This window comes from Chaetodon auriga, chromosome 6 (assembly GCF_051107435.1).
Source record: "Chaetodon auriga isolate fChaAug3 chromosome 6, fChaAug3.hap1, whole genome shotgun sequence".
NCBI classification, from domain to species: Eukaryota; Metazoa; Chordata; class Actinopteri; order Chaetodontiformes; family Chaetodontidae; genus Chaetodon; species Chaetodon auriga.
In genome coordinates, this window is record NC_135079.1 from 8,604,354 (window position 1) to 8,630,810 (window position 26,457).

Sequence of the window (26,457 nt, forward strand, 5' to 3'; positions counted from 1 at the left end):
TGCTGGAGCAAGAACAAACAGTAAGTTCAAACATTCAAACAAAGCACAAAGCAATCCACCACAATAATACTGAAAGACTCACAATGAAGTTTGGCAGGATTCATCTCATGTGCACTGCAGGAGCACCAGGGTACAATTCAAAGTTAATTACAGGCTTCGTTAAAACAGAGTGCATATAAAACCCTTATTGCTGCTGTAATGCAAATAAACTGAAAACTGATGAGAGATAAGCTCGACCTGCTTGTTAAACAGAACTGCATTTGGGCTCTGAATGGTTGTTACAGTGGATGCTCGCTTACGCACCTCTTTGCAGACTTTGTTGGTGCTTATATCACATGATAATGTGATTATTCGACTGCCACAGTTCAAAAAGGGAACAAAACCAGGTGCTGACAGAAATGTTGATCTGCTTGCACACTGTGTTACTTTGGCTGCTGTCCTGGGCAGAATGCGCCACTGATACTATCATCTGGTCTCCGGTGGTGGACTTAATGGATACCACTTCATAATAGGGCACCCTTTATAAGGGATTTATAACCTGTACTAATTGGGCTCTTTTTCTAGTAAGTCTGCAGTTATAAATGCATTAATAAAGAGTTGATTTTGTTTTCACAGTAATCTATCTACTTTGCCAAATTAACTTTGGTCAAGATGTCCTGAAAAGCTTTCCTAGGAGGTAAGTGGGCAATCTGTCTTTCTAATTAATTAAAACGCTAACAAGTCAAAGAGTCTACAGCCATGCTATCTGCTCTGTGAGGCTGTACTTGGGCACAGCAGTCCTCACAGCTAAATGCTAACATCAGCATGCTAACATGCTAAAATAACAATGTCAACATGCTGATGCTTGGCTGGTATAATGTTTAATCGTATTATTTGCAGGTATCTGGTCATAAAATAAAGCGCTGGACGAATTTAAAGTTTGAGTGCTAGGGATCATAAATGTCAGTACCAAATTTCACAGCAGTGCATGCAATTGTTGAGATATTTCAGCCTGGATCAAAGAGGCGGAAAGACAAACTGGCACTGCCATTCCAAGAGGCACAACACCAGTAACCCAAAACCTGCTGTCATTAATGACTTATTTTCCATTAATGAAGTCATTAGTTACTATTTATAAATCCATTATAAAGAGAAAGTGGTACCAACTCATGGAATTACTCAGTTATGTACAGGTTAATTAATCACTCAACATCATACATTAAACAGCCACATTCATCACTTGGAGTCAAAATAGTGACTATCATCCCAAAAAGCAGTGAGTGTGTATGACAGAAAAACACAAAAACAATGCATCACAAGAAGAGCAGACATGCCAGTGTGGTTTGAAAGCAATATAACACTGAAGCACCTGGACAGCCATTTGAAATTTGTAGGGACTAACCTTGATTAAACAGGTGGATGCTACACAATCTATCATCTATTAAGCATTTAACATGTGGCACTTTGTCCCAAAAAAATCCCTTACTAGGTCTGACATATTCGGGGATTTGTGGGACAGTGCAACAGCTTCTCATAAAGACATCACTGGAAAACTTTGATGCTGGTGACGCTCATCCCGGTCCCTTGCCTTTTCCTCTTTCTGGTTTGTCTTCATGCAAAATGCAGGTATGTTGAAAGGAAATCGATGCACATACAGTAGCAGAGCATGTGTTTGGTCAGGTAAGGCTGGATTTAAATAGGGATGTCAATGGTTAGGGTCTCACGCCTGCTAATAGAGAGAGATACAGACATTAAACATCTATTAGTCGATGCATCTGTTATTTAAAACTACATAACTAATCAAAGTTTATTAGATGGTAAAAGATATTCGTCTCAGGGCTGTTATTCAAAGCTTTGACATCTATACTTCTCTATGCTGTTTATGCATGTGTTTGTACATCGGAGTCGCTATTGCTGACATGCACCCCTGCAGTCGAAGCCAGGACACTTCTGTGTGTGATTGAAAGCTGTAACTTTGTCATTTGCCCTTTACTTCATTCCTCTGCGGTCTATTTCTGATGAAGAAGCGGGGAGGTTACAAACGAGGGCCGCTATTTAGGGTCGAAGCTGACACTCGACAAACACTTTTCCATTCCTATTGTTCATGCTTTGGCTCAAGCCTCGGGGGCTCGGTGTCAGAAGAAATGTGATGTTTGAGCACGGAGAGGAAAGACGGCGAATGTTAAGTGTCTGTTCTCAGGATTAAAACACTTTTAAAGCGGCCCTTCACACAATAGGGATACATGCTAGGTTTTTATCATCAGCACTGAGTGAATAAGCCCAGTGATGGAGGCAGATTTGCCGCTTAAACGGTTAGTAATCCTTCCCAGCAGTCACTTGTAATGTGAAAATCAAGCAGCTGCACTCTGGTATGCCTAACAGCTCGCCGACACCCTGCTTGGCATTGGACAACCCAGGTGGCACCGGGTGAACAGTGCACTGCAAAGACACGACAGCCATCCCAGGAGTCTGGAAGGTTCTTTATAATGGGAAACAAGGTCAGGGTGAGGCCTTTTTTAAATATAGAGCTCAGTGCAACAGAACTGAGCCCGTGGCCAAAAATCTCCACCAGCAGATTTGATTTACAGTGAGCAGCCAGTCTGGCACAAAGGAGGACTGGGGAGTTGTGGTGGTTATGAGTCCACAGGGGGCTACAAATCAGTCACAGCATGCCCCCCTTGTCCAGAAAATGTTTTGAAGGACAGACACTTCATTTAAACTCTGCTTCCCCCAGGACTGATCACGATAAACCCTGGGTTAACATGTATGTTTTCAGTCAGTGGTGGAAGAAGCATTCAGATACTTTAATTAATTAAAAGCAGAAATACTCCACAATACCGGTAATATGCTGATTCTTACTGAGCGTTAGATGAGAAGATTGATACCAACCTCATGTCTGTCCATTCAATATGAAGATGGAGCCAGTTAGCCTAGCTTAGCAACGCTTAACAGCAAATATAATGTTTTAATTTGTGAGCTTCAGAGGTGCTGGAGGGCAGATTTTATTACCAGTGGACTGAGCCAGGCCAGTTGCTTTCTTTGTTCTCAGTATTAATACTAAGCTGAGCTAATCAGCTGCTGTGGTCGCTTCATGTACAACGTTCGGGTACAAGAGCTGTATTGATCCCCTCATCTAACCTTTGGTAAGAGAGGAAATGAGCGTTTTCTCAAATGTCAAACTATTATTAGTGGCAGCAGAATGGCTCCTTTCAGAGGTACAACATTATTTATTATTATTATTGGATTAGTACAGAATATGATATTCCTTGCAAACCCTCCAGAGCCCTCAGACCATCAGACCAACTGAGCTTAAGACCGACCTGTTCAGCCCTTGGCCGACCAGCACCTCCATCTCTCTCTCTCTCTCTCTCTCTCTCTCTCTCTCTCTCTCTCTCTCTCTCTCTTTGGGTGGGTGGGGTGTGTGGGTGGGCAGTGGATGAATAATCTTTATGAAGTTTTTCCTTTATACATATTTAATATATATATATATTCATGTCTTCTAGTTTTTGTGTATAAAATATGACTCTTGACAGTAACTGTAGCTGACAGATGTGGTGCAGTAAAAAGTACACTGTTTTCTGATGAAATGTGGTGAAACAGAAGTAGAAAGTTGAATAAAGCAGAAAATAATCAAGAACAGAACCTCAGAATTGTACTTTAATACAGTGCTTGAGTAAATGTACTTAGCTGGATTTAACCAGTCACTTAAGAAACTTACCATTCGTGCCAAACTTGTTCTTGCCTCCAACTGCCACCTGTAACCAGTTAGAGACGAGGGGAAAAGCAATAAAAGTAAAAGGAAAGACAAATGAACAACAAAAACAACAACAAGGCAGTAAACCACATACTTAGTATTGGCTAATGTAGTCAGTTGATAGTGTTGAAAATATTTCTCATTTAATTCTGGGATTAATGCTGAGTTTGTGAATATGGAACCTAATGGAGATTCTAATACAGGAAGTCATATAAAAAGCTTCATCTGTGAATATATCTTAGACCAAGAGAGGTGGGAGTGAGAGTAATAAATATATACTCATGCCAGGAAAATGTGCTCATGCCCTCAAAGATGGATACACAGTATCCTACAACATTCCCACAGATGTCACATATGCTATTTTCTCTCTCTGACACACACATGAAAACAACCTACATCAAAGATCTTTTTAAAGCACCCCCGGCTGTAAAAAAAAAAAAAAAAAAAAAAGCACCGTACACAGCATTCAAATATAACCGCATGCACGCAGCCATAATACCCTCACTATAATGCAACTACTGTCTTGGCTTGAAAAAGCTGTGCAGAGTGCATCTAAAACATCCTGTGACAATATATAGATCCTATCCATGTATGAAAGTAATTCATGTTCCAAATAAACAACATCGGAGCCAGTGTGGGAATCAGTAGTAGCCTATACATAATGTAGTTTATGTTAGGGTGCATGTATGACAGAGGGATGAAGGGCAATGAAGAAATCTACACCAATGGCAGCCATCTTCATCATCACATCAAAATAATTTAATTTCAGTTCAGGCAACTCAAAGAGAAGTTGTTTTTAATTCAAAATTCAGCCTACTTTTAACAAGAGATGATTAACCTATACAGACTAATGAGTTACGGACTGTATCAAAATAATTCGAGGTAGAAAGGGCTGACTGTGTTTCACTTCACTTAACAATTAAAGGGATCCCTGGTGGTTTTTTTTTTTTTTTTTGTGGCTCCTCTCTTTCACTCAGACAAAGTCTGTAACAGCCTTCGCCCAGTATTTAAAAAATAAAACTGCGTAAAGACCAACAAGACAACCAGTTCTTTACGACAAGATCGGTGTCATCTGCATATGGCCGAACACGCCTCCTCTAATAACTTTCATACAGTCCCTTGCTGAAAAATCATGTGTACAAATTGCAATTAATTATATTTTCAGCTTTTGAATTCACCAACTGAGAAGCAAACAACCCGGACAGTGTTGCCAGATTAGACTGAACCTGAGTTATAATAAACTGAAATGACATTTGTTTTTTTGAGTCATCGGTTATGGGTGCCGACTGAACTCAGTGCTCTATCAATCTCAATCATACCACTCAAATGACAGGAGTGACAGATTTACTGGAATATAGCCCAACTTTTTGTTGGCAGAAAATGTCCTCAAATGGTACAAAAAGTAGCTCAAATTATCACAACCAAGCCAAAACACCTTTTACCTGCAATCAAAGAAAAAGTAGTCCAGATGGGTGGAAACTGTCAATCTGGCAACACTGATCGCAATCATATGTGTGTTGAGACAACATGAAATCCGTGTAAACATCACAAATATCAGTCACTCTGTGCCGGTGGAACATGCGTGGAGCGTTGGTGCTACAGATCTGCAAATTACCTCTTTCACCTGTCTATTAGGTAGACTGAATGAAACAAACAAACAGAGCAACGTCACGATAAAGCCTTTAAAACTTTAACACCTCCCCTCCTTTACAAGAGGGGTGTGTGTGTGTGTGTGTGTGTGTGTGTGTGTGTGTGTGTGTGTGTGTTACCTTGGCAGGCGCAGAGCCCTTCTTGGTTTCCCACATGCCACGCTTGTTACTGATGTCACCTGGTTTCACATCCTGTGATAAACAAAATCAATCATGACCCTGTTAGAACATTAAGTACCAAAGCATTAGCTGCAAAATATACTTAAAGTATCAAAAGTTGTAATACTCATCCTTCAAAAATATCTTATTATATATGACATTATTAGATTGTTAATAATAATGTATTCATTTTAGTCTAGTTTTACCTACTTTTTATACTGTTAGGTAATTTAATCCAGTGGTTCCCAACCTACGGGCGCAGCCCCCTCCAAAGCATCTGTATGTTCTAAGTTACTTTCCACTCATTTAGTATTTACCACTCTTCTGATCATTGTAGTGGTGAAATGTGTCAAAGTGGTACCTTTACAGTTTGAAGAGTGAGCAAAGAACAGCAGGAAAGGTTTGAGTGAAGAAAGCTGAGAAAAGGAGTGCAAAGGTGAAGAAAAACAGAAGGGAATTAAACAACACACTAAGCACATAAAAGAGAATATACAAGTACACATTCATTCATTAAACTGCAGTACAGCTTCATCCCATCAGGGGGAAGTGTTGCAGCATATGTAATGGTCAGCCACTCCTCTGGCCAAGACGTTTGACACTAAAGATAACTCGGCCATAAATTTCATGTGAGAACAATGTCACACGTCAATCCAGCAATGCTCCAGCATGCGGACATAGTGTGATGTCTCCAGAAGACCTGGTAAGATTAGCAGCTGGTGTCCTACTTTAAGAAAAGGACACAGTGTCCGCCAAGTACTCAGTTACAAGTGACCCCACCCCACTTATCAAGGCCATGTGACAATAAATGAAGTAAATAAATTGTTCAGCATTAACTCACATGTTGTTGTTGCCAGTGTTGCAAAATAGGATAATAATGTCTCTGTGAGAGACGAGTGTGAAGGACTTGACCTTTTACCCTTGAAGGAGACTTCAAATATGGAGACAGTGAGAATGAAATCTATATTTTTTTGGCTTAAAGTAAGTAACACACATTGAAAACACTAGATAACAGTCTCAGAGTACTGTCTGGTTTATGGGCTGTAACATAAAGTTAAAATACCTACAGATGCAATGTGTTTGATATGTAGACGGGTGTAGAAACGGCTGTGAAAGGAAGCACGTTGGCTTTCAGCCACCTGACACATAACTGCTGCTCAGAGCTTTGTGGCTGGACTGTTGTTGGCAACAATGGGAATAATATTCATCTTCCGTCCAATGATTTCCCACTGGTTACAGCTTGAATACACACACCGACAACATTAAACCCACTGACAGGTGAAGTAAATAAAGAGGATCATCTTGTTATATTGCAATGTTCAGCTGGGAAGCAACAGGTCCTGACACAGCTTCATGGTGGTGGTTCTCCCTGATGACAGCGGTCTCTTTCAGCAGGATAATGCGCCCTGACAGACTGCACAAACTGTGCAGGACAAAGAGTTCAAGGTGTTGACTTGGCCTCCAAATTACTCAGGTCTCAACCCAGTCGAGCATCTTTTGGATGTTCTGGATCGGGCCCCAATTTAGAGGACTTAAAGGACCTGCTGCTTGTGTCCATGCCTTGATGGGTAAGAGCTGTTTTGGCTGCACGAGGGGGACCTACACAGCATTAGGCAGGTGGTTTTAATGTTGCGGCTGATTGATGTGTACTAAACTCTCATATCATATACAGAATAATACACAGGGGCTTTGCCAGCAGATGCTGTTAAGTAAACCTTCCATGTGGGGTCACTAGACTCCAGACAGCCACTTTGTCCACTCCTGGAGCTCAGAAATAATGACTGTGGCCAACAAAAGACTGGCATGTCGATGTGCAAATGAGCACATTAGCGTGTACAGAATATCAAGGGATTACTCCACTGAAGTAACACTGGTGTCTAATTTACAATAGTGTGTGTGTGTGTGTGTGTGTGTGTGTATGTGTGTGTGTGACCAAGACAGGGACTTATCGGGCCTTACCGGCTTTGCTGTTGCTGGTGATGCTGCTGCCGGTGCGGGTGCTGCTGCCTTCTCCGCCTCTGCAGGCTTTGCCATCCAACTGTTGACACGTCCGGTCACGCCACCTTTGAGACCAGCCAAATCCTGGGAAACGAGATATCTCAAACACTCAATCACACATCAGCAAACCTCTCTACGCTTCCCTCCCGTCTATATCCCCCTCACCTTGTTGGCAGGGGCCGGACTTTCAGAGGAGCTGCTGATGTTGCCTTTCTCCCACATGCTCTTGATGTTGCGTGTGCCTCCTGTAGGAATATCTACCATTGGAGACTTGGGGGATTTGACTTCTTTGTTTCCCTGTGGAAACAAAGGATGGAGGACATAATAAAGGCCAGAAGCAAATACAGCAACTGAGGATCAGAGGTGGAAAGTAACCTTTCCACCATAGCAGTTTTAAATAACATAAAATGGAAATACTCATTCCATTTTATGTTATTTAATACTTCTATGGCGCCACATTTTACAGGCAAATATTGAGCATTTACTCCACAACATTTATTTGATGGCTGTAGCTACGGGTTATTACTACTACTAGTACGATTATTAGTACTTTATTACTATTTTATAACAAAAACATATAATAATCTCTTTGTCTTACAACCCTTTAGAAAACTCATTGTCTTATCATGTTTAAGATGTGGCTGAGTTGTTATCAGGTCCATCAAAGACTGATTCCCCCTCTAAACTTCTCAGATGACACAATTTAAAAAGGTGTTTGAGGCTGAAAGAGGTAAAATTATTTAATATCGAAGAAAATAAGAAAGATTTGAAATGTTCATAGCAAAACTGTTTTTTATCCTTTCTAACCTCATTAATCATCTCAAATCAGATTTACCTTAAAACTGGTAGTTAAAACTAACTCTGCCTTGACCAGCAGTAAAATGCTACGTACACTCTGATCATCACCAGTCCAATAATGTAATAAAAATATTTTATTCTTTTTGCACATCTAATGCTTTTATTTTGTCATTTTAAGTACATTTTCTGATAGTTCTTCTGCACTTTTACATTAGTGGGATTTTGAGTGCAGGACTTTTATGTGTGATGGAGTAACCTTACACGGTTGTTTTGGTACTTTCATTCTAGTAAAGTCTTCTTCCACCACTGCTGATGGTGAATAACATTGCTGAGTCTCACCTGGATGGCAGTGGTGTACTGATCCAGTCTGTTGCCTATCTTGGAGACAATTGGAGAGTGAGACACTCTGGGTGTGGTGCTGTGTGAATGAACAGCGTATGGGACATTAATACAACTTCCCAGTATTAGACTCATTCATTGCAGTGTGAAATACCTTTGATGGCTCACCTTTTCTGAGCTGATTTGCTCAAGAATTCTGCCTTCTCCCCGATCTGCATGAGACAGCATAGTTTGAGGTTATAACGCAATCTGTCACTGACATGCAGAAATAAACCCTGACATGGTCAAGCTGCTCTGGCTTCCTTCTTGACTCCAAAACGACCTCGCTGAGAGGCAGACCAGTCCGTCCCCGGGGAGGTCTCTCTGTACTTGGACACTGTGTTGGTTGGTGCCTGAATGATTGAACTGGAGAATTTGGTTGTCAGGGAGCCAGGATACACACACACACACACACACACACACGCACACACACACACACAGCTAAGACACACACTCACAGACACACACACACACACACACACACACACAGTACTGTCGTTCAAGATGAATTATACCTCCCGTATGTGAGCAGAGCACACAATTCTCAACATTCCTCCAAAAATACTCCAGCAGGAAAATTACCCAGTGGTGGGCTTCTTCGACAACAGCCATATATGAGTAGAGCAAAGATGCCGGCTCGCATCTTTTTCCTTTGTTTATTCCTGTCAACTAACAATATATGGGTGATATCTGAGGAATTAAAAATATAAATGAAAAAGGAAATAGTAAAACAAACAAGTGCAATATGCCACAAAGCAAGTTTGACCATAGAGGGGGTGATGACAATGATGCTTATTTCATAGCTGGTTGTAAACACTATACTGAACTCTAAGACGTGAACCTTTGCTCTGAAACTCACCTTTGAGGAGCCTTTGGGACTGATAGCAAAGGCAGGTTTTACAGGCTCTTCCTCCTTCTGTTTCTTCTTCTCTGCAGCCTCCGCCCTCCTCTTCTCTATCTCCTCCCTCATCCTCTTCCTCTCCTCCTGTTAAAAACACCACAGTTTGCTGTCACACTTTTGGGGTCAAGAAAATTGATCAGTGTGGAATTTTTCATGTCATATAATTTATTCCTGAATGTAAAACCCATCCTCACCTGTTCTTTGGCCTTCTTGTCCTCCACCTCTTGTTTCCTCTGCCTCTCCTCCTCCTCCATGACCTTCCTCCTCTCCTCTCTCTTCCTCTTCAGCTCCTCCAGCTCGGCCTCGGCGTCCTGCTGCTTCTGTTTCATCTTCTCAAACTCCACGCTTTCTGCGTCGTTTCGTCGGCGCTTCAGTTCCTGCAGCTTACGCTCGGCCTCCTGTCGCTCTTTCTCGTCTGCCTTGGTGGAGGGAACATTGTCCCTGCTCACACACACACACACACACACACACACAACTACTCAGTGATCAGTGCACTGTTAGCCTGTTAGCATGCTAACATTTGGTAAATAGCACTTTAAACACCCTCTCATGTTGAAACGACAGATCCTGGAAACTTTACCTTGATGTCTTCTCTGTTTTCTTAAGTTTATTCTCAATGAGAGCTCCATTCTGTTTGGTTGGTTCATTCTTGCATGAAGAGGAAAAAAAAAGTTAGACATCAACAGACTTTTCTTCTTCTTATATCTTCCATATTGGAGAACAATACATGTGGTACAATGAATGACAATCAATTTTGCTTTACCTTTTCCTTTAAACCAAATCTCTTCGGCTTCTCCTCCTTTACACAGAGGAGACAAATGGAGAAAAAAAAAATTAAAACAATGAAAACAGGAGATTTATTTAAAAAGCATATTGTTGACAAACCCACAAAAAAGCTATTAAACGCTATTGCAATGAAAGACCGGGCAGTGAATGCAACGCAGATGTAAACTGAAGACACATGACAGCGACATCCTCCGGCACCTCTTTCATCCATGTGGCAAACAAAACACTGACTGCACAGAACAAAACCATATCACACAGCAAATATCTGCAAAGCGAGAAGAAAAGCCTGGACAGATCAAATGTGGTCCCCCAGCGTCACTTTGTCTTCAGGATTACAGACCTGTGACACGTTAAAATGTCTGTTGCTTTACAGATGGGGGACATTAATACCAGCGTTCATTTGAGCTTTCCAGGTTTTTGAAGTGGCTGTTGGTGAAAAGACCAATAAATCACATCAGTACCTCTTCTTTCTTCTTCTTCTCTTCCAGCTCTCTCTTCTTGCGCCTTTCCTCTTCCTCTTTTTTCTTCTTCTCCTCAGCCTCCTTTTTCCGCTTTTCCTCCTCTTCTTTCTTCTTTTCTTCCATCTCCTTTTTCCGTCTCTCCTCCTCTTCTTTCTTCTTCTTCTCTTCCAGCTCTTTCTTCTTCTGCTTTTCTTCCTCCTCCTTTTTCTTCTTCTCTTCCATCTCTCTCCGGTGTTTTTCTTCCTCTTCTTTCTTCTTCTTTTCTGCCATTTCCTTTTTTAGTTTTTCCTCCTCCTCTTTCTTCTGTCGCTCTTCCATCTCCCTTTTCTGTTTTTCCGCCTCTTCTTTTTTCATTTTTTCCTCCATCTCCTTTTTCTCTTTTTCTTCTTCCTCTTTTCTCAGCCTCTCCTCCATTTCCTTTTGCTGTTTTTCCTCCTCTTCCCTCTTCTTCCTTTCCTCCTCCTCCTTTAGCTGCCGTTCTTCTTCCTCTCTCTTGAGCTTTTCCTCCATTTCTCTTTTTTGCTTTTCTTCCTCTTCTATCCTCAGCTTTTCTTCCATTTCTTTTTGTTGTCTTTCCTCTTCTTCTTTCTGCTTCCTTTCTTCCTCCTCCTTGTCAACCTCAGGAACAGCTTCCTCTTCAGCATCTTTCTGTCCTAAATCAGGCTGCTCGACCTCTTCTTCTGTTGCTGCAGGCTTCTCCTCAGTCTCCTCCTGTCAAACAAGTTAAATTTGCTTTGCGTCAGTTTATGTACAAACAACATTAAGCTAACAGAAAATCTAAAAGTAGAGATATTACCTCGTTTGTTGTGCTCGCTGTTCTTGATTCCTCAACAGATTCCTGTCAAGAGTAAAAAAACATAAGCTACAGCAGAAAAATCTCAGTCTTGCTCTTTGTATAAAATCTTCAGACATCTTTCACTTTACCTCATCTTCCTTCTTTGCCTCTTCCTCTTTCCTCCAGGAGTTTGTATCAGTGTCTGCCACCTGCTCCTGGGCTGCTTCCTTCTCCTCTTCCTCTGTGTGTCGCTGTCTGCTGCTGCTGATGGAGGACTGCTCTTCCAGCGCGCTGTCCGTGCCATTGGTGGTGCTTATGGTGGGGTCAAGCTCCTTCTGCCTCTCCATGGCCTCCTTCATTCTCCTCTGTCTGCGCTCCTCCCTCTTGGCCAGACGCTCTAGCAAAGCCTCGTCATCATCTGCATGTTCCCCACCGGTTGTGGTGGAAGACTCGGTCTCCGTCACACTGTAAGAACATGAAATCCAAATGAAATTCAAGTGTATCCGTCTTTAATCTGATGATGACTGGGAGCATATTCCAAACAGAAGAACCTCTACGAAGAACAGATCTCCTCATGCAGTCTCATACACCCATGACATATCCAGTATATTCTTGCTTATCACAAAAGAGGTGTGGTGCACTACTCAACATGGCAGTCTGCATGATTAACAGAAGACTTGATTTCAATTCAGCCTCCACAGTTAGCCAAGAGAGTCTTTATTACAGAGCAGCTCTGTTCTGTACAATTTGAAGGGGGTTTTTTTGTTGGTTTTTTTTTGAGGGGAATATTTTTCAGCAGCACTTGAGCAGATGCCTGGGCAGTCCTCCAGGTACGACAGAACAAGTTACCTAACAACATCGTCTGATGCTAATGTAACTGCAGCTGCTTGGGCTGCAGTTTCATGGTCAAGAGATTGACTGACAGCAGACCAGCAGTGGCATGGATTACTGTAAAGTGTCATAGTTTACTTTTAATTCTTAACAAGTCGACAGTCAGTAGCCACACTAAACTTTCTGGCCTCTTAGTCCTGAACATACCTGAGGATAATCAAGTATTGAGCGCAGCATACTGTAAATCCACCCAGCTTACTAGCAGAAGGATCCACCAGACATCACTTCTCTACTGTCCAATTCATGACATCAACTCTTTTGTCTGCTTCGGTCTGCAGCTGGGAGCTGGGAGCACCGCTGGGAGGCGTCTGTCTTGCCAATCTTGTTTTCCTGATTTGTCCCACTACAGAGATTCATAGTTTGCTTTATACCTGTTAGTGTTTATCACATCAGTGGTCCCAGACTCCTCTAATTCCCTCATCCTCTTCCTCTCCTCCCTTGCACGTCTCCTTTGCTCCCGAGCTTCCTCCTCATCATCGTCATTGGTGCAGCCCATGCTGTAAACATCACACATACAGATACGTAGTACAATGCAAGTACATGCAAGTGGCAAAACCTACCAAAATATTTACAAAATAGACTGAACAGCATATGTAACTCCTTGGTATTTGCATTCATCATTACACGTTTCATCAGAAAATCAGCCTTGTTTGTATCTGAGCATGTAAACATCAACTATTAAAAGATATTGGAAATACAGACTAAATAAAATGTGCTTGTAACCCCTTATTTCTGATCTTAGTGTGATAGAATCTGTGATTAGTTAATTCATTTGATGGATTCTTATGAGCTAAAGGTAGCGTTTCACCAGAAAAAAAGCAAAAACGTTTAGATTTAATTTGTGTAACTGAAGTATTTGATGGCCCCTCTCATTTAGGTTGTGAACCTCTGATAAAAGCCACGCTGTCTCAAGATAATCTCTTAAGGAATGATGGAGATGGGGGAACAGACTAAGACATAATAAGAAACACACATTGAACATGTGTCTGAGATCTAAATGTCACAAGAAGAAATTGAGGTTGAAGAAATCCGACCTCATGGCAATATATTTAATCAGAGACAGAGATAATACTTGCAAGAAAAGGGGGTGAAAAAAGAGGAATCTTTACCCTCCTGTCCTTCCCATCTCACTCACATCCTGCCACTGACCTTCATCCAACTGTGAGTACATCCACAGTGAGACTTTTAAGCATGTCAGGCTGCGTCTTTGCAAGCATCACCAGGCTTTATGAGGCGCAGAAAGAGCTTGAAATGGCTCATTGATAGAGCGCCGGCATTATTTCCCTCTGCTCTTCCTGAATCCGCAGCACAATGATTTACAGATGTTGTGAGAGGAAGAGGTGATGGGAACCACAAGAATCCTCTCTGTCTTCAAAACAGAAACGACTCAAACTGAACGGAAGTCCAACAAATCCTCAGACAAAGCCTCATCCGAATGGCACGGGTCGCCCCGAGAAATCACTGAGGAAGTCATTCAATTCAATAGCACACCACCCGAAGCCAGAGGCCTGCTGTGAGAGTGCCGTCAAAATGTTAGAGTTAGATTTCCAGACGACCAAACCCAAGGGACATGAAACATACTGAACAGAGGGAAATCTGCTGAGTTTCTTGGCTAACGGGAGAAACTGTGCGAGATGAATTAAAAGAGACTGGGCGATGCATTCAGAGCAGGCTATCTGGTTCTGAAATAAAAATGGCAGTCAAAACATTCCAGCGTCTGCAGCATTTGCTCGGGCTGCAGAGAGGAGGTGGGAGGCTGGGGGTGCGGTGAGGGGCAGAAGGCTGGCCTGGCACTGCCGGCAGGGCTGGCTGCAGAACTGTGAGAAAATTGTTAGGAACGCTGTTTTTTTTTCACTTGGGCTCCGATAGGACATCTGATGTGGCAGCAACTGACTTCTGAACAGTAGGAAAATAATGTGCTGAGCTGAGATTGACTGTATGGACATCTTGATTTGGGCCCAGGACCCAATTTCACCATCATTCCTTTAGAGGTAAAATTGATGATATTTACGTTTAACAAATCAATGAAAAGACCAAAACCAATAATGTGTTCGTCCATCTCTCAATACTTTCCGACATTGTGGCAAAGAGCCCCAAGCCCATTCATTCCTAGTGAAGATGTAACTGTTGTTTTTAACTCAAAAGATATATTATCACATATCTGGGACTATTTTCAGTTGTGCATTGATACACATTTGGTGCTCTAGTGGGTATTTAACAGCAGAACAGTGTGTGTGAGATTGAATTAAAACAAACTACAGCGGCCGCGTTCACAGTAATGAAGGAACATGTCATCCAGTGTAATACTGTGGCTCATTAATGGGATTTTAATATTTTTTAGAAAACAATGGATTTGGTCTATGGCACAGAGGAATAAGATAGGATAATAATACATAACAATATTTATTGTTGTTTTTTTATTGTGGATTTTTGTCTAAGAAATAAGAAAACATGTTCACCCCACCATCACCAGACTTATATTTTTAACCCTGCGTCATGGTATAGTGAATCTGAATTCAGTGAATGAGCTTTGGTGCAGAAGTGAACTCTTCCCCACAGTATCAACATGTTTCAGCTGCATTTTCTCAGGTTTCAATCATCTCTTCTCAAAAGTCTAAAATCAGACACAATTGTTGCTGAGAGGTTGGACTCTGAAATGATCAAATCAAATGCTTTTCTTTGGGTTAGAGTTAGAGTCAGAGTTTAGTGTCTGTAGGCTCTGATAGTAACAAAAACCTCCCAACGTTTGATCCTTGTTTGAAGCAGCTCAGCAATTAAGCAGCAGCTGACAGCTACAGGTGTCAGCAGTTGCTCTAATGACCCAGTTTGTTTCCACTCTACCTGCAGCCGCACAGTTTCTCTTTGTTTGGTTTGTATTGTGCCACTGTGAAACTGCCATAGCGCTTTAAAAACTCTGAGCTGTGCAGGCAACACAGTGTAGAAACTACACTGGCCTGCCTGCAGTCCAGACCTGACTCCCACTGGAAGTGTTATGAAAGACAAAATATGACAACGAAGACCCAGGCTGTTGAGCAGCTGAAGTCGTATATCAAGCAAGAACAGGAATGAATTTCACCTCCAGGACTTCAACAATTAGTGTCCTCAGTTCCCAAACGCTTACTGGGTACTGTTAAAAGAAAAGGTCAAGTTAACACAGTGGTACACATGCCCCTGTCCCAACTTTTAGGAATTTATTCAGGCATCAAATTCAGAATGAGCGTATATTTACAAAAAGCATTGAAGATTTGCAAAATGCCTGCATTCTGTTTTAATTTACATTTTCTATTGTATGCCAACTTGGTTGGAATCAGGGTTCTATGTCATTTTCCTTTTTATTCTAAAGCGTCAATTCTGCAAATTCACACTCGTTCCAACAAGAGCGGATGTGAGCAACAATAACTCTTTGAGGGTAAAGTAATATTTATCTGAGCACAAAGCGAGAGACAAATCCAAACAACAGCACGGCCGGCTGACTCCCTAATGAGCGAAAAAGGCAGTGGAGACCATAAAGCCGTCATCGCCTGAGCGCCATCCAAGTCCTGTCTGCTCTACTCACAACTCCTAACCCCTCATGCAAAAAAACTCACGAACCCAAAGACAGACACATGCAAAACACACACAGTAAGCCCTCATCGCTGAGCAGCTGTCTCCAAGACAATGGATCATTAGAGGGACAAGAACAGAGTGGAGGAGAAACATCTTGATCACCTCTGAAATGCTTCATCGCTCTGTGGTTAAGTCTGCCGTAGCTGCACAGTAGAGACTGGACTTCCCTGTGAGCAGCTGGTGTCTGATAACTTTGGCAACAACTGCACATGTGGTTTATAAAAGTGGGGGAACGTTTGATCAAATATGGTGTCCTGGAGCTGAAAATGCATCAGGTTTGTTTTGTGAGTCGTGAGTCAGACGGCCGAGCTCTGATAACGGATGCAGCTTTATTTCAAGATGTTGTGGCGTGGGATGTCCTTTTATAGCATTTGTGGAATTTTCAACACGCATTCACTTTTTTTCCCCACTAAATTTAACTGGTGTTGAGTGTGCATGTCCATAACTGTGTTCTTGTGTGTGTGTGTTCTTGTGCACAGATTTTTATATCTTCTTGGAGGTTTCACTCACTTGTCAGCCTCGAGGCGCATCTGCTCTCTCCTCTGCCTCCTCAGCTCCATGCGGCGGTCAAAATCGTCGTCCATGATGTCCGAAAGATTCACCTCACTTTCTCTCTGTAAGACACGGTTGTGATATCAGATCATGTGTACTCAGCACATTCAGTCGGTCATACAATCACTCATCGGTTGGTTTATCTTGGACTGCATACTTGATCTACGAAGGGAAACACATGCTTGGAAAATCTTCTAAATGCTGCAGAACATGTAACTTTCTTCAGGGTACAGTGGGATCCTGAAACCATAGGATGAGTCTTATGTCATCATTATGGTAATTCTCCATCTTTGTGCGGTTTAATGCTAAGTAACAAACCCTCACTGTGAAGAAGAAAACATGCTAAATTTAGTTAAAAAATTCAACACACATCACAAATACAGGGGACCACCTCAGGCTGCTTCATGACATGGACAGAAACAGTGAGAACTGCAGTGCCTGTTGGTTTACAATACCTGAGCAGTAGCTGATGCTTAGTCCATGAACAGCAGTGTCTCCCCTCTCTTCATATATCAACTTCTACTGTCTGGTTTATATCTCAGCCCTTCTGCAGCACAAAGAATTCCTGCTTGTTCTTTCAGCGACTTTAACTACCAGAAAAGGCAAAGCCTGCCTCTCTGCTCCCCTCTCTTTCTCTCTCAGCCTCCCTCCTCCTCCTCCTCGACCTGACTCCTGCTCTCTCCCTCTGTCTCCCTTTCCCCTCCCTGATCTCTGACTTCAGACTGTCAAACTGTTTCCCTTGGTTTGTCTTGTTTTATCCTGCCTTCTTTCCCTCTGCCTGATGTCCTGCAGCTCCTGTCAAATGTGTCATTTTTTATTTATGCAGGGTTTCCTTCTTAATTCATTCATTTCTTTAAAGGTACACCTGCTGTCCTTACCTCCTCTTTCAACTTTCACTAAATGTGAATCCTCCCAAAATCTTAAATTGAGGATTAACAATTTAAGGATGCATGCAGCCTTTGTGCCAAACCACTGGCCAGATTACCAGGTACATCAGTTTGTATTAGTCATTACCCATGATGGATTCAACGACTTTTCAGACACAGATGGATCGCCACAGTGTTTGCAAGATAGGACAAGGACACTTTGGACACTTTCATCTGTTGTCTCAAATTCTGCCAGTAAACCAAACTACCATTTGATCTGATCACCTTGAAGAACACCCAAAGTTCTCTATAATAATCGACACAATCTGGTTGAATTTGAAACTACAGATCAATCTGTTCACTAATCTACCACGAGAAGAAACTAGAAAATAGATGTTAAATGATCTCTACTTTCTGTCCTTCAATTTAAACTTCATTGTTGGTTTTGTGTACGTTCAAATTGTGTTTGATTGTCTTCTATCCTTTTATGTGCTCTCTTGATCAATAAGTAGTATCTGTTAAAACAAAGAATAAACAAACTACCCAACCTCCTTTCCTGAATGGAAGTGATATTCTATCATATTATTATACTCACTGGGCAGCCCAAACTACAGGACAGCTTTATTTGAACTGCACAGGCTGGACAGATGTGGTAGCCCTGAGCAAAGCATTCCTCATTCTTCTTAATGATCAGTGAGCCCTTAAAGTCCCTCCACTCCTGCTCAGTGCAGGTCAGCTGAAACATCCCTCTGACAGCAGACGTGATGAAGTTCGAACTGTGAATGTAAAATTCATTGCCGATTCTCCATGTAGATAAAATACAAAACTGCCTTTATACAATTCAGTGTGCATCCTCTACCACTCAATCTACAACCCAACAAAGACTCTAATAAGGTCATAAATCTGTATTTTGCCTGGTAGGGCGGTAAGTTCCCAAAGCTTACGAGCTTATATAAGACCACAACATCCTGTGCCAAGTCGCTATCTGCAAAACTCTTTCTAGGTCTAGCAAAATTAATTAGATGCATAACCTTGCATTGTCATTGATAAAATCTTTCAATAATTTGAGTGTAAACAACTTATTGGGCTGAAGATTAATCAGATCATTCATCTATGGCCTTTGAAACAGTTTGAGTAGCACTGTGTCAACACCTGCTAAAAATGTAGCCAATTCCAAACCGCTGCCAATAAAAACCTTCATCAAATGATCTTTTTTCTCTCATGGGACCCCTGACCAGCTGCACAATAAGCAGCTGCCATCAACTGTCTTATGACCACCTTGTTTAAAGTCTGTAAGAAAGTCTGCCAGTAGCTCCAGCCAACAGATACAGTGAACTGCATGTGAGAGTCCAGAGGATCTCTGAAGTGTGATTTCAGGAAGGCTGGCAAGGCTGTGTCATTCAGAGGAGGACAGAAGATGACCCAACAAACCAACACTTCCAGACATCTTGGATCAAAATGAAGTCCTCTTTTTAAAACTCACAACTTCCTGTGCAATCATCAAGCTTTTTGGACTGACTGACTGAAAAGCAAAAAAAAAAAAAAAAACCCAAAAGATGTAGAATTTGATTGATGCAATGACTGCTGTAATGCAGTCCATCAAACACACCAAACACACTTACTTCTAACATCGTCAGCAAGTACAAAACAGCTCTGAATAGTACTAATCAGAGAGACAAAAAGTTGCAAACAGAGAGCTAACTTTGTACAGCTTCAAATTCACTGCTGAGTACGTTGCAGAACACAGATTTGTATGAACTTCAAGTTATGCATTAAAAAAAAAACACTGAAAATCTTCCCAAAGGGTCAAATAACCATTTGTAAATACTGATCACAAAATTTTTCAATGCAAGGCTGATGAGTATGAGGTCTGTTATAAGTCTCAGCAAGAGAGAAATTGGTTTACACCCACATCAATGTGCTGAACTAAGCCTGGTGATTACTCACAGTTTCACATAAACTGTCAAACTGCACCAAGACATTAAAAAGCATCAAACAGTTCTTCCCTCTCTGGGTAAACAGGAAGAATAGTACACATTCTTAAAACTTAACTATTGAGTTTAAGAGCCCCCGTGTAATATATTTACGTCCCAACCAGTCCCAGCTGGCATTATCAGCCTTGATCATATGAGGTCATGGTAACACAGTGTGTTGTCATAAACTTCAGTGTCATCCCTTTTTTTAGGTTTCCACTTCTTCATATCTGAAGAGGAGCCCACCAACAGTGGTGATAATGGAGGAGAAGGATATAACAGTTTGGTTTTTACAGTGGCCAACACCATATACAGTCACAAAGGCTTACAAATGGAGTGGGTCAAAAGAGGCTAAAACATCCACTTCACGGCTAACAAGACAGTTGGGAGCCGTCCTGGAGGAGAAGGACGATCTTTTACAGATCATTTCCCTGGAGAACAGGAAAGCGATTTATTGAAACCCACTTTTTGGACATATTTTGTGGAGGCTTGATGTGGTGGTATGTAAAACAAACTGATCTGTAGAATCCAGGTGGGAAGAACTTGAAAATCGAAAAATTGCCAATTTGTCCAGTACTTTGGTTTACACATAAATTCCTGCAAACTAATGATATTTACACCAAGCCTCGTGCTAACATTTGCTTTTTGGTAAGTGCTTCCAAGCAGCAAACAAAACCAAACTAAGATGGAGAATATGGTGAGCATACCTGCTCATTATCAGCATGTTAACATTATCACTGTGAGCATGTAAGCAGGCCTTATGTGGGGTGAATTAAGAATTGAGAAACATTAATATGTTTTTGTGAAAGTATAAAATAACCCCAACAGATTTTAATTTCTGCAGATTTACAATCAAAATTGTGCAAACCCTCAAGCTCTTTGTTGTCTGTTGAAAGTGATTAACGCAGCTTTGGAAACACTTTTCACGATGAATGATTAGTCTGTAAGTACATCTTTATGCTAGCACCAGTATTTGGTATACTATATGTACATGCAGTTTGTTGGTTCAGTTTCAGTTCATATTTTCAGAATTGCCACCATATGCATGTATCTAACACAACACTCAACCCTCTTGCAAGCATCCTTCATCATTATATTTCTTAAGCATTACATCTCACATTGAAATTTCTGCTCTCCAGCTCTAAACTATTTCTCTCACAGTCAAACATGAGACAAACTGTTATCCATCACTCCCTCACAGCTGTTCTTACATGGGACCAATCAAGGTCTGCAGATGACAAAGGCTGGGCTGTTTCTGAGCCAGGAGCTGGAGCATTATGGACAAAGGCTGACCGATCTGCAGGCTAACAGCTCACAGACATGTCAGAGTCGTGATCCAGGCCTGTTTGGGTTGGCCCAGGTCCAGCGGGGCTGGCAAGTTCTGCATTTCTAAAGTTTAAGAGCTCACCACCCTGGCAGCCAGAGGTGAATTCCTTTGTACCCCCTACTTTGTTCACAAATGTGCATGCAAACACTGAGTATAGGTCCTCACTTGAGACCGGCCTGTAACAGCTCCCCCATCAGTCACCAGACAGGTGATTTGTATGGATTAGAGCTGTGCTGCTGCTGGTGAATTTCCCTGCTCTAACACTGAAATAGATGAAAGCATTGATCATACTGGCCTTGGAGTTTAGACAGAGATGTCTGCCTTTACCTACCCATGACACGGAAACCCCGGACTCTTGAACTGCAAGAGATTCTTGTAATCTCCTCATTTATATGTGGACAGCTTGTTACAGGCTGTTATACTCTTTCTGTCATGAGGTGGAATCAAGTTCACAAATCATTCCCACATGATGGGCGCACAGGACGAATGCTAATGTGGACATCTGTAACTGGTTTGGCTCCTCTGGGGAAGCGCTCCCTTTTGTGGTGTGCTGATGGCATCAAAAGCTGGTGCATCACCTCTTTCTCTCCACCTCTGCACGGTCACCCTGCTCTCATGCAAATGGGAATCGTCACTGGCTTGCCAGTGGCCGAGAGCCAGCCCTGACACTCACCAGATACGACTCATGAATATTCATATTGATGTTTCTCTGTCACAAGAGAAGGGCAATGACAAGGAAACAATTCTGGCTTTCTGCTGGCAGCATCTAATTGCCTGTCAGGAATGTGGTGGTGATGTAGTCTGGAAAAAATAGTTCTGTCTAAATACAACTTTTATATTGAAGCATTTCACGGCTGGCTATCTGGAACAAGTTTTAATTGGAGGTTAAGATACACAAGGACACTATGACACAATATGGCTTTTAAAGGGATGAATTAACCACTGGAAATGCACTTATTTGCTGTTTGCCAAGAGTCACATGAGAAGACAATCTCCTAACTGTGAGGTACCTCTGCCACATGATGCTACTATCCAACTGAATTGTATACACTCAGAAGCATGTTATAGCATGTTAAACCTGATAACCACAACATGAGCTAAAACATGTAGACAGAGAGTATTCAGAGTCAGAGGAAACACACGTTTTTACATTCAAACATCAACTGCAGCTGGTAAAAAAAAAAAATCATAATTTACACAGTATACAATGGTCTCTGTGTATTTTATCAACTAACCCTTCTAATTCAAGTCTGCAGTCATTTTACATGGACATTTTTGGGAGAACATTCAGGAGCGATACTGACCTGCTGCAAAGTAGAAGAAAAAGCTTCCCTTGCTTTGAGAAGGTTTAAGGGAATCTACTAAATGCATGCAGGTTTCTATGAAAAACTACTCAATATACTGTATAATGTGTAAATAGAGTGATAGGAAAGAGAAAATACAGTTCATATTTGGGCAGTGACTAATATTGGAGGCATGAATTTATGAATTGTACATTTAATGGACTGGTTGAACTGAACTGCTTGACCTATGAAATGTAATCAATATATGATTATATTATTATTGTAATATAATACGGCTCTGGAAAAAAAAAGAAGTATGCCAGTGTTTCCCATCAAAAGAGCTCAAATCACAGGCTACATTTGCATCCTTATTTTCTAAATCCAGCTAAGATTTAGCCTGAGAGATCCTCAAGTGTTCCACGTCTTATAATACATCAGTGTATACAGTACAAAAGTTTAAAGCCTTTCACTAAAAGCCCCATAATTACATCGATTGCGTGGTCCTTCTTTGTGTCTCAGTTCATCCTAGTATATACAGTATGTACACACTCATGTGCTATTTGTATATTGTCTGGCTTCGGAGTAACTGGCTTGATGACAGAGTGTTTGCCAGTGTATTTTAATCAGACATCAAAAGGACGCAGAAGAAAGAATTATGTTCTATTAAAGACTGTTTGTAATGCATGATTTACATTTGGTTTGGCAAGTTACAGTAGACCTCATATCTTCAGTCTGGGAAAACATGCAGGCAGCTGGATGTTAGTGAATGTATCGCTCTCTGTCTCTCTCTCTCTTGTCATCATTCCAGTACAATTTGCAACCTAAAAGGAAACCAGAAAATAGAAAAATAAACTAAACTAAGCTGGCACAGATACATAGCTGTTTCAGTTTAATTGATGTTTTTACCTCGACTGTTTTGTTAGATCTGTGCCCCGGAGGTGATTTGTTTATTTTTAACAGCAGGGATGGCCCACTGGGGGCACCCTTTAGCCCCCACACCACCAACCACCACACATACCCATGTACACCAACTTGGTAAAGATTCCATCTGTAGTCATGTTACAAGCAGGGATGCATTTTGGGCATTTAACTAACAAAGGGGATGGCATCCCCCCCTCACCCATCCTCAAATCGCCTACTGTCTGTAACCAAGCAAATATTGTCAGAAGTCTTTTATAAACTCCCAAAGACCTTTGTTGGAGCCGGGGGCGGATCCAGATGTTGTAAACATTCAGGACTACTGACATGAATGTTTGTTTAATCCTTTGACATTTGAAGGTATTGTATACTGTTTAGTTATAAGGTTGGTAACTGAGGGATTAAAAGATCCATTTGTTGCTCTTATTGCTCTGAATAACAGCATCAGCTAAATATACAAATTGTACGTTTATGTAGGTCCTGAGATGACTCTACAGCCTAAAATCAGACACGGTTCTTGTTGAAAGATAAAGAAAGTGCTTCAACATGCTTATAGAATAAACAGTTGCCTGAGAGGTGTTTGCAACCAATCAAGAAGCCACTTACTCCCCATGACCAAACATGGTCACGTATGAAAAAGTCCCTGACCAGGATACAAATTCCACACAGTTTACAAGCCACAGCATCGTGTAGCGGTGACCTTTTCTGCTGCTCGTTAAAATGTTTGTGTACAGTTTGGTTGAAAAGGAGTGTGTTGTTTTGAGGCCAATAACCACCAATGGGTAGAGTGGAGATCTGTAAGCATCTTATCGTCTGCATGCAGAGTCAACAGGCTCCACAGGACACTCGCTCAGGCTCAGCAGCTTTGTTTTAATAAGCAAAAGGACACAAGGAGTCCGTCCTCGACTGTCAGGTGTACTTTAAAATAGTGGGAATTGCCGCTTGCTTGTACATGACATCAGCTGAGACTCTGAGTGACTGTCTGGTGACACAAGAGGTTAAATTGATCTAAGTTCAGAGCTGAGTTATAGTTTCCTCCAGGAGTGGGTACTCAATGGAAACTGATGCAGCTATGTGCACTCCCTGTTCTGCATCCCACCAGATGAGTGTACTCGGCCTCCTTTTAAGGAAGTACACAGGCGCTGTTAGTTGTAGTGTCCTAGCTTGGCAAAGTGCAAGGCCATGGACAGTGAGCATGGTTTATTCTAGGAAATACCTGCTGCTACACAAAGTGGCAATCCAAGAATAACTTATTTCCCATTAATCACCTTTCCATAATGCAGCTTGGAGACAGAAAGTATGACTGGGAGGCTCATTGTCTCCCTGTCAATAAACTGACTATAGCTGTTGGAAGCTGATTTTATAATATTAGATGTTTTAAACAGACAAATAGGAACAGCTGGACATTTAATCAAATAAATTCTACTCTTAATTCACTCCAGTATTGATGTAAGGAATGTTATTTCTCTTAACATCTAAGCAGAGTTGATGGCAGACTGATTGCTGATGAATGACTCCATTAATGTCAGAGCCACTAACGATCACCTCTACCCCTCCTGTAATTTGGTCATGTGGAAAACCATTTCCTCTCCTATTTAGAGTGTCCCACCTGTACAGCTAGAGTGCACACAGCCCTCCTCTCTGTCAAATCACAACACTTTTAAGCTACAAAGACTCATTTGTGCTCAGACTAAAACATTAGCAGCTGAATTTTCCCCTGTATCTGTTTCTCATTTGGCAAATTTGATTCACAAACTCTCTTTAGAACTGAGGAAAGTCCTCTGTGCTCATGTTCACCAGACAGTTCGTATCCCTCTCTCTCCCTTGTATCAGGCACATTAGTGTTTGGATCAGGCGTCTTCTTTATGGGGAACATAAGCCATCCAAGGCTAAACATGTCAGCAAATACAAATCTGTGAACTCTTCTTCTTTTTATTGTTGTCACAAAGCTGTGTGTTCAGCATTTATGGACAGCTTGAAGTCAAATCTCTCATAAATAACTTTTGCACTTCATGCAAAGTTTGCACAAACATTTTCCTGTACATATGCAGCTGTTTTCACTCTCATGACGCAAAATTATCCTGATTTTGCTAAACGGGATGGGAGAGGATGCTCTCAAAACACAGATCCAGTCTCCAAACAGGTCACACTGTAAACTCACACACTAGTGTTATCTTCAACACCATCTAAGGAATAAGAGTCTGTCTTGGCATGTCAACAACGGCAAACAGCTTTTCCACAGCCAGATGTCTGTTCAATGTATGAGTGACAGAAACTGAAGTCAAATTATAGCATCAACTGCTGTGGTGGACAGAGCAGATGCAAGAGCTCAGCCTCAAGGAAAGGGAAAAGGAGGAATTTAGGAGTTTCAAGACACCAGTTTGTGGGATCATATACCAACAAAATGCACGCTTCAGCTTGCAATGATTTCATGAAAGAGGAATGAGAAATGTGTCGGTTCTCCATCATCCCCTGTTAGAGCAGCGCAGGTCCTCTCTTTCTAATGCAATTTCATGCAACTTGCATGCAGTGTTTTCCAATTCCAGTCCCTTTGCAGAAATATGCTTTATATTTTCAACCCTCCAAGAATCTGATGAGGAGTTAGCTGGATGACCCTCCACTGAAATGAACTGACTTTCATTGAATTTGATTTAATTTAGTAACATTTAAATGTGCTGTAGAATGATTGGATAGAACATTATATGGAAAGTACAATCAAATTTGGGTAAAATATACAACACCTACAACAAAGAAATGATTAGCTTTTGTCCAGAGAATAAATCATTTATATTCTGCCTGATGTCAGTCCTTCCAGGACCCTCTCCAATTAATGATTTAAAGTGAGATTGATGGGAGGTAAATAAACAAATCACTTGCAGCATTTCAAAAGCGTTGCTCTACTCTGAGACAGGCGTGATTAGATGCAGATTAAATCAGATATAATGTAATGTGATAATATATAATGTAAAATGTAATAAATTTTTCTTGAGTAATTACTTATCTATATAGCAATTAACATCATTTCTGACAACAAGTAATAGTATTTAGTATTATCTAAACCGTCAAAGTTTAAGTCTTGCTAAGGAGCCATACACCTACCTTGTTGTGACATCAAACGATGACGTATGGAGACCAGCACAGCTTTAGCAGTTGTTAGTGCCAGTAATTATCTGCTAGACTCTGACTGAAAATCTCTAATTCCTCCATGCAAGTCACTCTAAATACAAACAGGTAACATCCCTTTTTATCTGCAAGTCACCATAAGATAGCATCACACATCATCGTCATCAAACTTACCAGTCCGACAGACCAAAGTGACTGTTCTTGCTGGAAATCAGCAGGGGGAGAGCAAGCAGAGATTTATAAGCACAGCGTCCGGTGTACAGCCCCGCCTGCTCAGGCTGCA

The 26,457-nt window shown here is 41.4% G+C and overlaps 1 protein-coding gene across 6 annotated transcripts; it reads right to left on the reverse strand.

Annotated features, from left to right (window-relative positions):
• LOC143322189 (uncharacterized) lies at positions 1-26,364 on the reverse strand. 6 transcript variants are annotated; one of them, XR_013077278.1, is made up of 18 exons: positions 17,140-17,282; positions 16,643-16,746; positions 12,898-13,023; positions 11,785-12,100; positions 11,657-11,698; positions 10,861-11,571; positions 10,377-10,412; positions 10,194-10,261; positions 9,808-10,057; positions 9,572-9,697; positions 8,842-8,885; positions 8,674-8,752; positions 7,702-7,833; positions 7,498-7,620; positions 5,903-5,957; positions 5,503-5,574; positions 3,698-3,734; positions 1-1,708 (listed from the first exon to the last, which is right to left on the reverse strand). XR_013077278.1 is itself a non-coding variant. In XM_076733197.1 (17 exons), the coding sequence occupies exons 2-17, from the start codon at positions 16,714-16,716 to the stop codon at positions 1,692-1,694; spliced, it is 2,253 nt and encodes a 750-aa protein (XP_076589312.1). In that variant the 5' UTR covers positions 16,717-16,746; positions 26,349-26,364; the 3' UTR covers positions 1-1,691. The 6 variants fall into 6 exon arrangements, 5 of the variants coding, with proteins under 5 accessions (XP_076589312.1, XP_076589314.1, XP_076589311.1 ...); XM_076733197.1 differs by lacking the exons at positions 5,903-5,957; positions 17,140-17,282 and adding an exon at positions 26,349-26,364; XM_076733199.1 differs by lacking the exon at positions 5,903-5,957 and having other exon boundaries at positions 1-1,705.
• Between the last annotated feature and the right edge of the window lie 93 nt (positions 26,365-26,457).

Bases quoted from the DNA above. Each gene is read 5' to 3' on its own strand.
- LOC143322189 (XM_076733197.1), bottom strand. From the start codon at position 16,716: ATGGACGACGATTTTGACCGCCGCATGGAGCTGAGGAGGCAGAGGAGA. The intron at 12,101-12,897 runs GTATAAAGCAAA...ATGTTCTTACAG, and splicing joins GATGTGATAAACACTAACAG to TGTGACGGAGACCGAGTCTT. The intron at 10,262-10,376 runs GTAAAGCAAAAT...TCTTCATGCAAG, and splicing joins GATTTGGTTTAAAGGAAAAG to AATGAACCAACCAAACAGAA.